Source organism: Elephantulus edwardii, unplaced genomic scaffold, assembly GCF_000299155.1.
Source record: "Elephantulus edwardii isolate Elephantulus edwardi_28Jun2011 unplaced genomic scaffold, EleEdw1.0 scaffold00166, whole genome shotgun sequence".
Classification (NCBI taxonomy): Eukaryota; Metazoa; Chordata; class Mammalia; order Macroscelidea; family Macroscelididae; genus Elephantulus; species Elephantulus edwardii.
The window spans coordinates 5297353-5315361 of NW_006399916.1; the positions used below are offsets into that span (position 1 = coordinate 5297353).

The window sequence follows — 18009 nt, forward strand, 5'->3', positions numbered from 1 at the left end:
CAGTGCAGTACCTGAAGATGGGGGTCGCGGGTCAGAGATGCAGGGGTGTGTCCCGATTCAAGTCCACTCCCACCGTTCACACAGCCTTTTTTTATAACCACTTACAGCTGACTGATGTTGTTAATGTATTAGTGTTTAATCAACCCCTCATCATGTGTTGCCTTTCCATTCACTCAGTTTAGCTAGTTTTTCACTCCCCTCGCCCTCCCCATCTTATCCCTATTAAACTGCCAAGATTGCTTCTGTCTCTGCGAATTTTTCCTTGGCTTTTTTAGAATAGTGTTCTTAACTCTGTACTTGGCCTTGAGTGACTGATATACACCAGTCAGCATAGTTTATTCTACATTCATCCGCATGGTGTGGTATTTCACAAATTCTGAATCATCCTTTAGTGATGCTCCATAGTGTGAATGGACTGGGGTTTCCTTAGCCATTTGCCCTCTGATGGGCGCTTGTTTCCCCCTCTTTGCTCCCCAGATGCATCTCTACGTGACATTTGTTGATCAGATGGAGTTGTACCTGAGTCCTTTGTTTATAATGCAGGAACTTACTGTACTCGATAAGCTTACACTTGTTTTGCCCAGTAATTGGCACACGCATAAAATGACACTAGATTAGTATAGGTGGCTTTTTAAAAGTAGCTTGACAGTATGTATCAGAATCTACACACAAAAATAATCTCTTTCTGGAGGTTTTTGCAGAATCTGGAAAATGTGTTGCTACTATTGATGGTGTAACACATTGTGATTTGTCTTTATATATCTATATCTGTATATATAAAATAAGAATTTTTTTAAACTTTATGCTGTCAACTTTGGAAAAAAGTATCACAGTTTTTTTGTGTTGAGTTGGCATTGTACAGAAATTAATAGCCATATTGGTCTAGAAATGTTAAGCTTAACCCCCCCCCCCATTAACACAGGGATAATGCAATGTATTAATATGTAAGGTTTTTTGTTTGGTTTTTTTGTGTGTGGGGGGCACTCCAGATTTTATTTGGCAATCAATATGTAAAGTTTTATTTACATGGCTTTGATTACAGAAACTAATAAAGTATTCTATTTAAAGAAAAAAATTCTCTTATCCCAACAATTTCACCTCTGGAAATTCTTTTACCTAAAAAACAGTATGGGGGCGGGGGAGAGAGGGGAAATGGGCGGTTAAGCCAGCTGATATTTACCACTACCAAATGTCTGTTTATTCTCGGGATGATTCTTTGTTTAAATGGTTCAAAGAAAGCCACAAAATGTTAAACCCTGGTTGTCTCAAAGTTAGGGGATAAAAATGTGAACTATGCGTAAAGAAATTCTGTCTAAAATCTGACTATAGATGGCAGTAAAGAAGTCAGCTGACTGTTTTTCTTTCCCCCAAGAGCTTCGAGGGCACCGTGGTGTGGGAAAGCCAGGACCAGGGAGGCCTCCTGGCGCGCAGCCTTCACGCCGTGGCCATCAACGATGGAGGGGGCGTGCTCAGGGTCATGGCTGTGAGTACCCTTGCTTTTTGTTCCTTAAGGGTTGTCAGGAGATTCTGGCTTTATTTAGCGTCCTGTATGTATATGTAATATCTAAAAGTGTATCCAAGCTCACTTTTGCAAGGAACTCTGGTGGCTCCGTGGTACGGAGTCGTGCTGCTGGAAGGTCAGTTGTGAGTCAGTCTAGGCTCAGTTGCAGTGAGATTGAGTTCTGAGTTTATATCCACACAGACAAATGACATATTTGAACCTTCCATGTTCTGGTACAATGTAAAAATACACAGTAGCAGACTCTAAAGTCTCAGATGTCACATAGGATTTTCTAACTACAGTATTACTGAATATACAATTTTGCCTTAGTCTGACAGTTTCACTTCTCAGTCATTTTTGTTATCATACTTAAAGAATGGAAGTTTATTCACTGTCTTACCTTGAGAGTGAAATGAGTTAAAACACCATCTATCAATAATGGTATTAGGTTTTAAAGTAATCTCATTCAATAGGGTAGTAATCACTCAGGAAGTCTCTGGTTGCTCCATGGTGATTAGAAAGATGGACAGTCCCCTCCTGTGTGATTTACAGCCTCTGAAACCCCCTGGAGGGTCAGCCAGGAGTTGGTTCTGACTCAACTCATTTAGAAAACATTACTACACACCTCTTGTAAACCAGACACAATGAGGGGCAGCCCTTAACAGTGGGGTTCTCAGTTCTAGTGAGGAAGAAAGCTACTTAAAAGACAGATACCCAGAGCCTGTATCATTATAAACCTAACCTTGTAGGCCACCCAAGTGAAAGTTCTAGGATTTCATCCTTCATTGTAGAAAGTTCTTTATTTAAGTTAGAAAAAAATTTTAAGGGTTTTGTTTTTTTAATGTTCCTCTTCCCTTTGTTACGTATCTGTGTATTACATTTCTTTTTTTATAAAATTGTAAAATACCCAAAATTTGCCATAGTTCTGAAACGTTTAAATTAGTACTGAAGTATCTGAGTTAGTTCCGGAGTATTTGAGTTAATACTGAAGTATCTGAGTTAGTTACATAGAAGGAAGTTTACTTCTGAGCTGATAATTAGGCTTACGTACAAATTCTCAAATGATCTGCTTGGGGGTGTGTATATTTGCAGAGGGCTAAAGGGCTAAAAGTAGCATAACCATTCAGCTAGTAAGAAATTCTCCCTACACATGGAGATTTTCATCGCAAATTCATTATAAAAAAATAAAGATATATAAAATTTTCCCCTATTTTTCACTGAGTTTTCACTCTTGCCAGCGAGTAATGACAGTTGAAATATTTTTTACAGCATGGACAGCCAGCTGTAGCCTTTGAGAGAGAAGCAATATTGTCAAATTCTAAACAAGTAAAAATGAGGATATACAATGAAAAATAATGTAGAGCTGTTTATTGATCACATGATTTGAAGCTGTCCATGGCATTCACCTCTAGTAATTTCCTCAGCGCTCAGCCACAGGCCATGTGTTAAGCTAATGGATGATTACTTAAGAACACTGTCTCTTCTGGCTGAAGAGCAGCAGTGCCCCCAGGGCAGCCCTGCTGCAGAGGACTAGCCACCATTGCCCTTTGATGGCATGAGCGTGTGGGGGAAGAAGGAAAACCTCCGAAGGTCAGACCTAGCCCGTTATGGTACAGAACAGCACTGCCAGATGCAGCATGCCCACACACAGAGGAAACACCTCATCTTGAGGAAGGACTCTGAATTGCTTGGGAGGTGAAGGCAGGGAAATCTTTAGCAGACTCTCTCACCTTAAAGATAGAAAGGCCTCTGTAGACGCTGGCTCCATATTCTTGTCACTAGAAAAACATGCATAATCAGTAGAGTTCTGTCCCAAATGTGTGAGACCCACTTTTGCCTTAGAGGGACATTTTGTTCATGGTAACTGACTGAACTATGCAATACATCTAGATATGTTAGAATTCATGAGAAATTTCAGTCTCCAAGGAGTTAAACATAATAGTAATGATTTTTTTTTTTTAAGTGGTGGGATTGAGCTATGAAGTGAAATTGGTTTGGGACCAATGTGGGATCAGGAACAGAACAGAGAACTGTGTGAATTGACGTTCTGGCCACTCTTGGCACTAATTGAGTGGGCCTCGTGTTTGATGGTGTCTTTAGATATCACACTGTGGGAGTGCCCTGCGGCCTGCCTATTGTGACCCCTCGGGACAGTCAACACCTTGCAGGCCCCTGCTCTGGAACTGTAGCATAAGTTTTACTTTATAATTTTTAAGATATAATAAATGTATTTTTACTGAAGAAACATACTGAGCATTTCTGTTCTCATGCTTTCAGGCTGGGGAAGGTGTTCTGCCTCATGAGTTCATGGAAGGTGCCGAAGGAGTTGCAGGAAGTTTTATTTATACTATTCAGGGTAAGTCTATCAGCTGGATGTCGTAAGGCCTACTGAATTTCCTGGTGGTGCGTATTATCTTGGGCTGCTAGGTTAGAGGTCAGAGGTTCGAATCCTCCAGCGGCTTTGCAGAAGATATATGGGCAGGCTTCTCTACCAAGGACATGGTGTCTCTGAAACCTGGGGAACAGCTGCAGTGGGGTTAGCGGACCACGAAGGGGTTAGGTTGCTTTGTTTAACTTTATGCTTATACAAAAGATGCATCTTCATAGAAAAGATGTCTTTAAGAAAATATAATACCTTTACTGGAACATAATTGACATAGCATACAAGTCAACCTTTTAAAATGTATGGTTCATTGTCTTCTCTTGTCAGTTCCTTGAACACAGAGTTCTGAACCCATTACCCTCTCTGACTGCACCCCGAAGCCTCTGACGCGTAGTCACTGTCCTAACTCCATCCTCCCCTCACAGGCACCACTAAGCCACCTTCCTTGTGGATTTCCCATCGAGGTGGCGTCATACTATGGGTGGAAGTTTCCATGGCCGACTGTTTCCCGTTTGTATGTTCTCAGGATTTGTTCATTTTTTTTTTGTTATTTTATTATGTGTGTGTGTGTGTGTGTGTGTGTGTGTGTGTGTGTGTGTGTGTCTGTCTGTCTGTCTGTGTACCATCAAATCAGATCTGACTGGTACTGGAGGAGATTGTCCCTCCTTTCCTGGCAGAGCATCTGGTGGATTCGAACCATGTACCTCTGGGATTGCAGTGCAGCTTCTTGCCACTAGGCCACCAGAGCTCCCCTAGGATTTGTTCATGTTTTGACATAAAAAACTGTTTCCTGTATTTTTAATCACTGGATAGTAGTCTGTTGAGCTCTATAAAGTCAGAACTGACCCATAGCAGACCGTCCAGCGGGTTTTCAGAGGTACTTAATCATGGGGGAGGAGATTGCCCATCCTCCTTCGATGGAGAAGCTGATGGTTTTGAACCATGTGGACTTTGGGAATACAGTGCATTTTCTCACCTCTAGGCCACCAAGGCTCCCAATACTGCATTAGTGAGGATACATACATGCTTTCATCTTACACAAATACCTGTGACTAGGCAACACTCTAATCATTTGAGGGGCTGGCTGTTGGCCAAAGCCTATTTCTTTCCCACCAGCAGTTTATAAGGGTTCCAATGTCTCTGTCCTCATTAACGCTACTTATTGTCCATCTTTCTGTCCTCCTTCTAGCCCTCCTAGAAGTACTGTCTCATTGTGGGTTTGCTTATCTTCCTTGGAGAAATGACCATTCCAATCCTTTGTCCAGTTTTGTTTGGATTCTTTTCTGTCTTCTTTTTTTGTTCATTATAAGAGTTCTTTACATACTGTGGATATTTGAATTGTGTGTTGAAGAGGATTGAATGTGCTTGTAGACTGACTGCTGAAAGACTAAACATACCAAGTGCAGCCAAGACAGGCACAAGAATGGTGAGACTTCATCCCCAGGCTGTGAGCCTGTCACCAGCAGCAAGGACAAGGACATTGGGGTCAGAGAGACATAGGGTTTGGGGACATCAACACTCACAGAGATGGCCTGACAGAGTGGCTGCAGCCAGGAGCTTCCGCGCGGTGGAGGTTATGAGGACGGCACAGGGTTTTGATTTGTTGGTGAGCTGTGTGGGACCCAGCTTGCTCGGCACCATTTGTTGACAAGACTTTGTCCCCCCACCTCAGGTGTTCTTGCCATCCTTGTGGACAGTCAGTGACTGTAAAAATATGCTCTGCTTCTGACCTCTGGACTCCATTCTCCACATCTGACCTTATGCCCATACCACACTGTCCTGATTGGTAGCAGTACATTTTGAAATCAGGAGCCTGAATTTACAACTGTGTGCTTCCTCAAGAGTGGCTCTTCTGAGCCCCTTAGATCACCATGTGCCTTTTAGAGTCAGCTTGCCGGTTTGTGCACAGAAAGCTAGCTGGGCAGTTGGGACGATGATCCGTTCACCTACAGCTCAGCGTCAAGTCAGTAGTGAGGCGTCTGCTGGTGAGCACAGGAGTGAGGTCCCAACCACTTCTCACAGTGGTGGTGTGTACTTCATGTTAGATAGTCCTGCACTGCTTTTCTCAGTTCTTTTTATGCTCTTATAAATGGCATTGTTTTCTTAATGTCATTTTTTATATTTTTAATATTTATAAATATTATTCAGACATACTTTAAGAATATTTAGATATACTTGTGTTTTGTATGCAGTCTGCAGTCATTCACATTATTTAGATATGCTTGGTATGTCAAATAACATTTAGATATATTTGAACTTTGTATTCAGTCATTCTTTCCTGTGTATGGGTTCCACATCCATGGGATCAACCAACTAGATAAAAAATGCTTTTTAAAAATTCAGTGTTCCAAACATTCTCTCAGAGGCTAAGATATTAAATGGTATTTACAGTGCAATGAGTTTGCACTGATTTAATGTGAAGAGGCGAAGGATGTGCATAGTTCATATGCAGACACTAGGTCACTTTCTAGAAGGGATTTGAGTGTCCCCGAATTTTGGTATTTGAAGGAGATCCTGGAACTAAAACTCCACAAATATCAAGAGGTGACCGCATGGATTCTGTAGGCTTGCAGTGCTGCTAAACATGGTTACCTGGGTTTGTGGGTACATTAGCATTTTATGCTGTGAGTGGGGGGCCCCAGTGGCACAGTCCATGGGAAGCTGCGCTGCTTACCTCAAGGCTGGGCTTCTCTGCCGCTGTGAACCAGCAGAATGTGCAGGAGAAAGATGGACAGTCTCCTTCCATGCAGCTTACAGCCTGGGGAGCCCGCTGGAGGGCAGTCGGGAGCTGGTTTCTGCTCAGCAGCAATGTCTTGAGGGACTTTTGACCATGAATAATAGGTTAGACCATCTTTTGTCTCATTGCTCTGGCTGAACTCTATATACACGTGACAAGACCAGATGTCCTTGTCCTTTCCTGATCTCATGGGAGTATTTAGGGTTGGAGCTTAGATTTATGTATTCTAGCAGACTGCCTAAGTGGACTCATCTGTCAAAGTTTGAGAGGCTGCAGGTCATAAGATTCTTTGAAAAAGCACCTAGACAGGTCATCAGGTGGAGAACATGCACACACAGATTTATTTACAGTCAGATTTTTCGATATCTGTAGTACAGAATAAAATGGGTAATTTACTAATGTATAGGGCTTGTATTTCAGTTCAGTTCTTAAGAGAAATGTTAATGTCATTTTACACTTGCTTCATCTTTACTTCAGGCATTAAATTGTCTGTCTTTATCTTTGCATCAACCTGAAAAGATGTTACAGTAAACTGTGAGACTTAAGAAAGACCCACAGGTAATTCAGGCCTGGATTTCTTTCTCACAAGGCAGTCATGGTCCTCCTGTATCAGTAAGCTGAAGTGATACAGATGCCTGGGCCCCACCATCAGACAGTGCTGCAGTGACAGTTAGGAACTTGAAGCAGTTTCTCTGTCTATGTGTGCTGAGCCATATAAGCAGCACAGCTTCAGCCTAGGTGGACTTTGCAGGCTGCTCCTCAAATGTGTCCATGTGTCCCCCACTCCTAATGCATCAGAGGTCTCCCTCCCACTCCAAGTCCCTAACAGGCTGTCCTCATGTCAGGTTACCTGGGAAAGGGCTTAGTGAATACGTCACCCTTGATGCTCTGGCCTTAAGTCTGCAACAGTATTTTGAGCTTCTTGATTTTCCCTTGTAGAGGGTGATGCTCTCCTGAAAAATCTTCATTCTCGTCCTCAAAGACTTAGCGAGCACATGAGCGCTCTTCACCAGGAAGATGCCTTACTGAAGGAAGAGAGCCGGCGCCATGACGACGTTGTTTTCGTGGATGTCGTCGACACATACCGGAACGTCCCTGCAAAGTTACTCAACTTCTACAAATGGTAGGTTGGGAAAGAGTGAGTGATGGCTTCGAAACAATACAGCTTCAGAATGCTGGAACAGAGACCTCTCAATTCCCTTTCTGTTCACATTAGCAAACCTGTAATCTTTCAGAAACAAAGCAAAAGTGATTCAGTTGGTCATTCCTACTTGCCATGGTTCCCTTGAGTCAGCATTAGATGAAAATCTTTGCATGTGGAGCTGGTCCATTTTCAGCTGTATTCTGACACACCCTTTCTGAAACTTTAATTCCGGTGCCCAGCTTCTTACTGAATCCTCTCCATCGGCATTGTCCAACCTCTGTTCCTGCTGTTGGGCTCTGTTTGCTGGATTAGCCCTGGAGTTGGCTCCCACGCACAGTGGCTCTTCTCACTGTGGCCCCTGCCCCCTCTCATGGTGGCCCCACGCACGGTGGCCCCATGCATGCAGACCGTCCCCACAGGGCGTCCCAAGCTGGTCCCCAGGCCGTGCACATGCTGACCGAGCTCATGGTGCCAGCCTTCAGGCTGGTGGTGAGCACTTAACTGTACCACACAGGGACTGCGAGAAGATGGCACACAGGAATTCAGTCATCCTGAGAGTCCAGCACAGATACAGCTGCCCATATCCGTCAGTGTTTTTTGGATTATTTTTTTTTAATTCCTGCCTTTATCAAGTACTTTCTAGATGTGGTGGCCTAGTGGGGAAGGAGTTATGCTTCCAATGCAAAGACAGGCAGTTTGAACCCACCAGCTGCTCCTCTGTGTGATTTTCAGCCTCTGAAAGCCTGGTGGAGGGTTGGCTCCGAGTTGGTTCCCACTCCAGCATTGAGTTACTTATTAGGGAAGCAGTGCTTGGTCCCCAAGATCAGTCATTCTAATTAGCAGAAAGAAGCTGATGGTTTGTAGTTGGAATAAGTTACTATCGCTTTGAAGAAATCTCAAGGGTGGATAGCAGTGAAGATTGGCAGATTTTTGGGTGTGCCTAGAATACCAGCTTTGGAGAGTTGAGGTTAAAAGGACCTTTCTTTTCAGGGTTCCAGGGGAGACACAGGGCAGGGTGTGGAGAGCAGCAGTGTAGGAGCAGACACTGTGGAGACGCAGATGGTGGTGAGGTCTCTGTGTGGGGACCCGGCGCCCTGGAGAGCCCTCGATAGGCCCACTGATGCTCCCTTTCCTGCTCCTCACGTGTCTGAACCTCCAGCCTCCTGTCTCTGCTGTCCTAGGTTACAGGGTAAAAAGCTTGTGGCCAGCCTGCACTGCTGGCCCCCTCCCCTTAGCGCATGCCACCCTGCCCAGTTTCATCGTGGGTTCTCATTACCTGGATGTCCACTAACACAGACATCTTTCTGATTATCGTTATTGTTGTATCCCATTAATTTGCTTGCAGTCAGAGCACCCCTATGTGACAGCACAACTGTCTTGTAGAATTTTCTAGGCTGTTGTTAATCATTAAAATGGCAAGGTCTTTAACTCATTGCCGTCAATTTGGAACCAACGCATAGCTGACCCTCCAGTAGGATTTCAGAGGCTTAAATCCCAGGGGAGGAGATTTGAACCGGCTGCCTTTAGGTTGACAGTGCAGCTCCTTACCACTAGTCCACGAGAGCTCCCTGTGGAACAGCTGACTAGCAGATCACCTTTGTATTAACAGCTGCTTATTTAATCTTTAACTACCACAGCTCCTCTTTTTATGTCTGAATAGCCTGCAAGTGCTATCTAATCCTTCTATTGTTAGTTAGCATAACTTTAGACAGTACCAGGTTGTTTGGTTTGGACCCAACATTGTTGAATTGACCATACTTTGACTTAATGAAACCTTCTCCACATTTCTGTCCTCTCACTGGTTCCTGGAACAGACAAGGGATTTTTTTTGTTTTTAAAGATGTACAGGGATGGTCAATGAGAATGTGTCCATTCTGCCTTTGGTTGCCCTTAAGGTTTTCTAAATTCTAGCTAAATGAAATCACTTCCAGAATGTCATTTATAATAGCTTAACTGCTCGAAATTGTTTCCCAGGTAAAATAGGCTTCAGTGTTAGAACTCCATTGTTTAGCCACAAATAGCAAGAGTTATGAACACCTCTGCACAGGGCCATTTTGTACTGGGGCACATCTGTGAGAGAGGCCAAGGGTCACCTTCACCTTGTTCTAGGCCTGGAATTAAGAACAACTGTAGCGAGAGGCTCTAGTGGCCCAGTTGGTGGGGAATTGCTGCCAACCCCAAGGCAGGTGGTTCGAATCCACCAGTTGCTCCTTGGGAGAAATATAGATGGTCTTGTGGCCTGTGATTTATAGCCTCTGAGAACCTACGGAGGGGTCAGCTATGAGATGATTCCAGCTGTGAGATGGTGTGGGAGGGAGTGAATACAGAGCACCAGAGGAAAGTGATGGGAACATGTGTGCCGAAGAGCAGAACCACTGTCCCTAAATATGCATAGAGGAGCAAAGTGGGAGCTCAGCTGCTGTGTGAACATCACTGAAAATGGTGGTGCAGAGTGCGACCCTTTACTATCACTGCTCCATCCATCAGGTAGCCCCGCGTGACCAGTGCCTTGGCCTCACCTCGGCCAATCCTCTCTCACTGTACGCTTTCCTTCCCACCTCTCCAGGGCCGTCTGGTACTGTGTGTTCATACTGTTAGCATTTACCAAGTGACCATGGTGCCTGACGGCAGCAGAGTTGTTAGAAACACATGGTCCGCACCGCACGAGTGGGTGCTGACGCAGTGCCGACGCTGGTGCTGGCATGCCATGTTGCCGCTTTTCCCTCGTGCGTGAGGTTGATGTGCATCGTCTTGCCCAGCAGGACTGTGGAAACCACCAGCTTTGACCTGCTGCTAAAGACAGATGACGACTGTTATATAGACCTCGAATCTGTGTTCAACAGAATCACCCACAAGAAGCTCGATGGGCCAAATTTTTGGTGGGGAAAGTAAGTCACATCTTTTCAGCTCTTCATTTTCAAATAGATCTTTTTATTTAGAATATGGAAAATAGATCATTTATATGGAATTCAGTATGCAAGTGATTTTGCACAAGAATAATGCGGTAATGGTGTGAAATGTCCCTGTTGGTCTCTTGGCTTATCATATTTTATTACTTTATGATGAGAGAAAAATATAATGAAAATCTCAGGCTAATGTAATGTTTTGCTCACCCTGTGACAGAGAGCTCTGGTGGCCTGATGTGTAAGTGTAAGGAGCTGCACTGCCAACCCAAAGTCAAGCAGTTCAAATCCTCCAAATTCTCAGTCGCCTCTCATGTGATTACAGCTGCTGAAAGCCTGCTGGAGGGTCCGCCATGAGTCATTTCAGTCTTGACAGCACTGAGTTGCCGATACATCTTATTTTAGAATCGGTTGGGGCACATCTCTAAAGTTATTTTTGATGCTGCTTCTCAAAGGAATACACTACATATCAGTGTTTTTATAAGGGGTGGGCATGGAGTTTTACATATATATGTATTTATATGCAAATACACTACTATATATTATAGACATACATACACACACACATAACAGTGTGTATGTGTATGTATGTGTGTGTAAATACAATGAGCGGATACTTTGTTTAGAAGTTCCACAAATGGGTTTATAGGAAAATTCATTGTGTCAGTGTTAGATATGTTTCACTGCATACATACCAATTCCTTTCCTAGTTACTGTTGTTCTGTGCCTTCGAGTCACCTGTGACTCACAACGACCCTATGTCCACCAACAGCCCTAAACCCTGCTCTATTCTGCTCTGTGCCAATATTACTGTCTCTGCCACACCTACACCCACTATCCCAGTGACGGAATCAGTACATCTTGAGGTTCCTCCTCTCCTGTGCTGTCTCTCCACTTTTCCAAGCAAAACGTCCCTTCTCCAAGGATTGGTCCCTTTTTGCAACATGTCCAAAGTATGTCAGATGAAGCTTCTGAATCCTTACCTCCAAGGAGCAGCTTGATCTCAACCCTCTCCAGGACATGGTGTATTCAGTATTCTTCTCCAGTACCACATCTCAAAGGCATTAATTCTCCTATTATCCCTAGTCACTGTCCACCTCTCTGACACATAGCAAGTAATTCCAAAGACTGTGGCCTGGATCAGGTGTACTTAGTCTCCAGTACTTTGGAGAGGTCTCTAACAGCAGACTTTCCCAGTGCAATTTGTCTTCATTCGTGGCTGCTGGTACCAATAGTACTGATTTTGGAGCCAAGCACACTGAAGCTGTTAATCTCAATCTCTTCACCATCCATCATGGGGCTGCCAGTCAGCCCAGTGGTGAGAATGTTTTCCTGATGTTGAGCTTCAATCCATATTGAAGGCTGCAGCCCTTAACCTTCTGTAGCAAGTGCTTTAGGTTCTCCTCAGTTTCAGCAAGCAGGGTTGTGTCATCTGCATAACGCAGATTGTTGATGAATCTTCCACCAATCCTGATGCCACATTTTTCCTCATAGAGCCCAGCCTCCTGGATAATGTTCTGCATATTGATTGAAAAGGTATGGAAATAGGACACATCCCTAGCCTATACCCTTCCCAATTTTGCACCATGCAGTGTTTCCTTGCTCTGCTCTGACCACTGCCTCCTGGTCCAAGTATAGGTTTTGCATAAGCACAATCAAGTGTTCTGGGATTCCCATTCTTCTGAGTCAGCAACAGTTTGTTGTGATCCACACAATGTCTTGGTCCTTGTCTTACTTCCACAAGCAGGGAGCTTAGCCTTTTGTGATGCTAAAGAAGTCAGGTGGCAGCATGTGTATCAGGCTAACAAAGCTGATGTTTCCTCTCAGCTTCCGGCTGAACTGGGCAGTGGACAGAACTGGAAAGTGGCAGGAGCTGGAGTACCCCAGCCCTGCCTACCCAGCCTTCGCGTGTGGGTCCGGCTATGTCATCTCCAGAGACATCGTCCACTGGATGGCCAGCAATGCGCAGAGGCTCAAGACCTACCAGGTAACAGGGTTTCTGAGGCTATTAACAAGCTGGTGGTGGTATTTCACAGCTGAGGGATACTCCTGACACCCCTCACATCCTAGTGCTAAATTGTAATGCTGTTCCTCTTTTTAGAGCCTAAAGTTTCCAGCTTGTGTTTACAAGTTAACTCCCAGGAGTGTGGGCTATGGGACTGCCATAATAACCACCACTAGCTCTGCTGTGTCCAAGCCTTAATTCTTGTTTGGCATTAGAATAATTACAAAAAGATTATTTCTTGTGGGAGCAGGTATGGCATTGTCTTTACAGATGGCATAGCATTTATAAACTATGGCCTTTAACCCTGGGGCACATGCAGGGTGAAGATGTGAGCATGGGCATCTGGATGGCAGCTATTGGACCCCGAAGACACCAGGTGAGCACCCACAGGAGGGGGGGCCATAGAGTCAGGTTAGGGGCGCATGTGGCAGACCTCTCCTTCACTCCTGGCCATGGGGACAATGCAGATTGTCTCGAGTCAGAACCGACTCTGCAGGTGGGGGGACCCAGCTGCCCCACTCACTAGGAGCAGATGATGTCATCTCCTGGACTGCTGCTCACTTGTAAGAGGGAGGGACCTCCGACCTCACAGTCACTGTGAGGGTTCAATGGTTACAGCGCACCCAGAATCCTGTATGCCCTTCATCAGACTCAGTACTGTTGGGAACTCTAGAATAGGAACAGAAGGGATGTGGGATGTCAGGAAGGCCCATTCGTGTCCTGGGACTTGAGCTGTGTTGGACTGTTTTTTCTCCTGAACCCACACACCCTTCCCACCTGTGACCACACTCCAATTGACAGCCGTATGACCTGTGTGTTTGTGTCTGGCTTTCTGTGGTCTTCCACCTCTGAAGTCGGCTTGTGTCTCTGGACAGGACAGCCTCTGGCTGTGTGAGAAGGCCTGCACCATGGGGATGCTGTCCTCCCCGCAGCGCTCCCCGCGGGAGCTGGCCGAGCTGTGGAGGCTGAGGGAGCTGTGTGGGGACCCCTGCAAGTGCACAGCCGCCTGAAGGTGGCCTCAATGGCAGGGCTGACGACAGCGAGGCATGTGCTGCTGGGCGTGAGCAGTCGCCATTGTCATGGAACTTAATGTATGCACAAAATGTCCTTTTCAAATATCAACTGATGCTATCACTATCAAATAAGAAAAACTCTTATTTCTAAGTCCAAATGCTTTGTTCCCTTTCAGTTATGGTTAAAACTTGGCTTGTTTCAGAAATCTTAAGTAGTGTCAGATTTCAGCCTTGAATGCAGAACAGACCTGCACAATATAACTAACAGTAATTAAGGGACCAAAAAAAATGCCAATTCACAGAAACTCTACGTGTGTAGTGGTCACTTAGACCAACATTTGCGGCTGTCTCAAGTGTCGGGTCTTGTGGCTTTCTGAATGAAGTGGGCAACCTGAGAAGAAACCAGCATTCTCACATTGGACCTTGATTTTAAGAAGGTTCATTTTTAAGTGGGCTCATACCAGATGTTCTCTGTCTGACGTAAATCCTCAGTTTAGTATGCTTATAAAAAATGCTATTTCCTTCCCCCCGCCCCCCAATAGTCTCTACAAAAACCAACTCCTTGCTTTTGAGCTGGAATGGAGTCACAGCTGAGCCTCCAGTGGGCTTTCAGAGGCTGCACATCTCCTGGAGAGCAGCCTCTGGATTTCAACCACCTTTCCTAGGGTTGGCAGTGTAGCTCCTAGCACTAAAGCTCTCTTCAAGGAGCTTACTGCTGTAAGGAAAGGTATTTCTCAGTAGTTAAGACGGCAGCTTGAAAGAATGGACTTTGCTTCCCTCCCATCATTGCTGTTTACTGGGTTTATGTAAGTATCAATTGAAGATGCTATCTATAGAAGATATTCCCACTTTACAGATAAAGATTCAGGGTGGGTTTTTATTCAGTTGATCTCAAGGCAATGTACAGGGAAAAGCCCTGGCTATCTCTGCATCTCAGCCACCCCAGGGAGACCAAAAGCCTTTATATGTCTACAGCTGGGAGGAGGGCCAGGCAGGGGCCCCAAAGAAGCAGGGCCTCCAATGGCTGACTACCGAAAACAAAAACTAAACTAAAAGAACAAGTATTGAGGCTGAAGATTTAAAAAAGGAAATGTGGATGACATAATTTACACAAAAGCAACATTACCTATCACCTCCTGTCCATGTGTGGAGCCCAGGTGGGGGAATGGGACCCTTCTCCTTAGGGGGAAAGGAGAGGCTATTGAAAGACAGGAGCTTCCTATCCCATCATATCATGATTATTTTGAATGACTATTTAAAAAAGAACAGGCCTGGGCCACACAGGAGAACTAGGAGGTACAATTGTGCCACACTAACTGCTTCACCCTCCCTGTTCCAGTTTTTATATCCTGAGTCAAGCACCCCCCCCCATGAAAAACCAAAAAAAGGTAATAATTAAAGCCATGCCAATCTCATTTTGCTTCTCCCCCCCCACCCCCGGTCCTTTTTCTGCTCAAGTTAGGGGGTGTTTATCAAGAAAGGGTGTAACACAACTAAACAGTCCACCTAGAAGCATTCGCGGTGAGTGATGAATGAGTCAGACTACTGTACTCCTGCTTGCTGATCCACATCTGCTGGAAGGCGACAGAGAGCTGCTCATCCACAGAGTATTTGCGCTCAGGGGCAGCGATGATCTTGATCTTCATTGTGCTGGGGGCCAATGCTGTGATCTCCTGCACCCCGTCAGCAATGCCTGGTTACATGGTGGTCCTGCTAGATAACTCTGTGTTGGGGTAGAGGTCCTTGCAGATGTCAACATCATACTTCATGATGCCCAGGAAGAAGGGCTGGAAAAGTGCCTTAGGGCAGCAGAAATACTCATTGCTGATCGTGGTGACCTGCCCATCACACAGTGTATGTCTTCTCCAAGGAGGCCACCATGGCCATCTCCTGCTCACAGTCTAGGGAAACCTGACAGTGTCTCTGATGTCACGTACAATTTCCCACTCAGCTGTGGTGGTGAAGCTGTAGCCTCCCTTGGTGAGGACCTTCAGGGGCAGTCTGTCAGGTCCCGGCCAGCCAGGTCCAGACACAGGATGGCATAGGGGAGGACATATCCTCCATGGATGGACATAGTCTGAGTGACCCCATCACAGTGACAGTGGTGTGGCCAGAGGAGTATGGGGACAGCATGGCCTGGACATACATGGCAGGGGTGTTGAAGGTCTCAAACATAATCTGGGTTATCTTCTCCCGATTACCCTTGGGATTCAGGGGAGCCTCCATCAGCAGCACAGGGGCCATATGCAATTTGTTGTAGGAGTTGTGGTGCCAGATCTCCATGTCATCCCTGTTGGTGACAATGCTGTGCTCAGTGGGGTACTTGAGGGTCAGGATGCCTCTCTTGCTCTGGGCTTCGTCCCCCATGTAGGAGTCCTTCTGGCCCATGCCCACCATCATGCCCTGGTGCCGAGGGCGCCCCACGATGGAGGGGAAGACAGCCTGGGGGTGTCATCATCCACAAAGCCGGCCTTGCCTATGCCGGTAAGATCTATTTCATAAAGAGGATGTGCCCAAGGGACATTTCCCCAAATTACAAACAATTCATTTTAGTGACATTTTAAAATAGTTTCAATAGAGAATTCTAATAAAACTAGTCTCTGACAGACATTAACCATGGTTTAATAATATTAGGCTACCTAGTTTCTATTTACTATCAAATCAGAAAATCAGTAGTAGTACAAAGTCTTTATTATCTACACTCAGTGAGATGGCAACCTTAGAAAGAGGAGAACTCTCCCAGTGAATAAGCCATGCTCCAAGAGCCGGTCACATCTTCAAGCGTGGGTAGCTGTTACCATCGCGCCAAAAGACAGTCTCCATTTTCCACAGAATAAAACTGTAATGACTGTCGGTCATTCTCTAGTTCAATTTCTCTGCCCGGCACCTAAAAAGTAAAAGTTGACGGGGGTGACTATGACAGACCTGACAGCGGAACAGGGACTCCCTAGCAGCAGGCCCTTCTTTATTTAGAACAGCATGACGATTCAGCAGCATGTCACACTATGGAGAACAAGGCAGACTCAACTCTGAAGGGCAGCTTACCTTGGGACTTTCATAGGACAGGAGAAGATCTGACACAGGAACTTTTAAGAGACGTGACAGCAGCCCTTTGACCTTCTGAACTGTCATGGAAACTGTCAAAGAAAAGCAGTCCAATGATTCTCCCAAAGGACCATTGACCAGTAAACAAGTTCACTAAAAAGAACAGCACTGAGCAGCAGCTGTGCCTAACAGAGCTCTAGCTAGAGAATGTCTTCATTCGCCCAGATGGTGATCACAAAACCCAGCTCCCACCACTGAGTAAAGGTGTGGGGTACGCCTGTGTTCGACCTGAGCGCCCCTATGCTAAGTGTCCTCTTCCTTAACCTGAAGAAGCCAGAAGTACTTACTGAGGAAGAATTGAACGAGCCCTGGGAGGACTGGAGAGCACAAGCCAAGGGCCCACAAAGTCTCTTCAATGCTGCAATTCTCTAGTCAAGTGCGTGATCCCGTTCAGCTAACACACGTCATGGTGACGGCCAGAATGCCAATAGAACGTCAAGTAAATACTTCCGTTTGTTCAGAAAACACTACGGACTTCTTTCCAAAGACGTGTTGTGGTACATAATGGATATTTTGCTTATGAATATATAGTTCTCTGAAGCTTTGGCTAAAGTACAGCAATAGTTTGGTGTTCCTACAAATATCACAATGTATTCAAACATATTTTTCTACCAAAAATTTTTGTATAAGCTGTTAAGTATTTTAAGCAACTTGTGATAATAAATGTTATCTTTATTTTAGGATTTAAAAATTGCATGCCTCTTTTTATGTACTATATTTCTCACAGAGAACATTTTGATTACAAAATGTACTATTTCTCTATACAACACAGTAATTTTTTTTCCCCCCACAAGATTCTGGTGGCCTGGTTTTCATTATCAAGTGGTTCGTATGGTAAATTAGCTTTCAAACTGGTGACTGGTGTGTAAGAAAAGTCAGTTTTTAAGAAAGTCACCAACCTGCACCACGTCTATAGAAGTGGCAAGTTCAAATAACAGCCAAGTAATGTCAGCATTTTTTATAATGACCTGAACCTTCAGAAGGAAATGATCATTATCTTTTCATCTCCTTCTAAGCAGTACTAAGTAAATGAGGCTTTATTTTACGCTTATGTGAACCCATGGTACATATCTATCCGTTATAGGATGGGGTACCTTTTCGTGCCAGCTACTCTCAACCTGCATTGCTCCATACCGGTCCCTGCACACATCTCAGTCACTGAGGAGCCATACTCTCATTTCTTGTAAATTAGTTTAAAAAGAGAAGCACACAGTATTT

General features: G+C 44.9%; 2 protein-coding genes and 1 pseudogene across 2 annotated transcripts in view; 1 reads left to right on the plus strand and 2 right to left on the minus strand.

Annotated features, from left to right (window-relative positions):
* The window catches only part of B3GALNT2 (beta-1,3-N-acetylgalactosaminyltransferase 2), a 47798-nt gene extending 34115 nt beyond the window's left edge, over positions 1-13683 (plus strand). Inside the window, exons 6-12 of the mRNA XM_006895391.1 lie at positions 1373-1483; positions 3779-3857; positions 7561-7744; positions 10528-10653; positions 12496-12655; positions 12993-13049; positions 13549-13683. Coding sequence (XP_006895453.1) covers positions 1373-1483; positions 3779-3857; positions 7561-7744; positions 10528-10653; positions 12496-12655; positions 12993-13049; positions 13549-13683 — 852 coding nt within the window. The remainder of the gene's footprint in view (positions 1-1372; positions 1484-3778; positions 3858-7560; positions 7745-10527; positions 10654-12495; positions 12656-12992; positions 13050-13548) is intronic.
* Positions 13684-15179: 1496 nt separating this feature from the next.
* On the minus strand, positions 15180-16304 carry LOC102862334 (annotated as a pseudogene).
* A 176-nt stretch (positions 16305-16480) lies between these two features.
* The window catches only part of TBCE (tubulin folding cofactor E), a 47618-nt gene continuing 46089 nt past the window's right edge, over positions 16481-18009 (minus strand). The window contains exons 15-16 of the mRNA XM_006895380.1: positions 16732-16823; positions 16481-16573 (exon numbers count right to left, since the gene is read on the minus strand). Coding sequence (XP_006895442.1) covers positions 16481-16573; positions 16732-16823 — 185 coding nt within the window. The remainder of the gene's footprint in view (positions 16574-16731; positions 16824-18009) is intronic.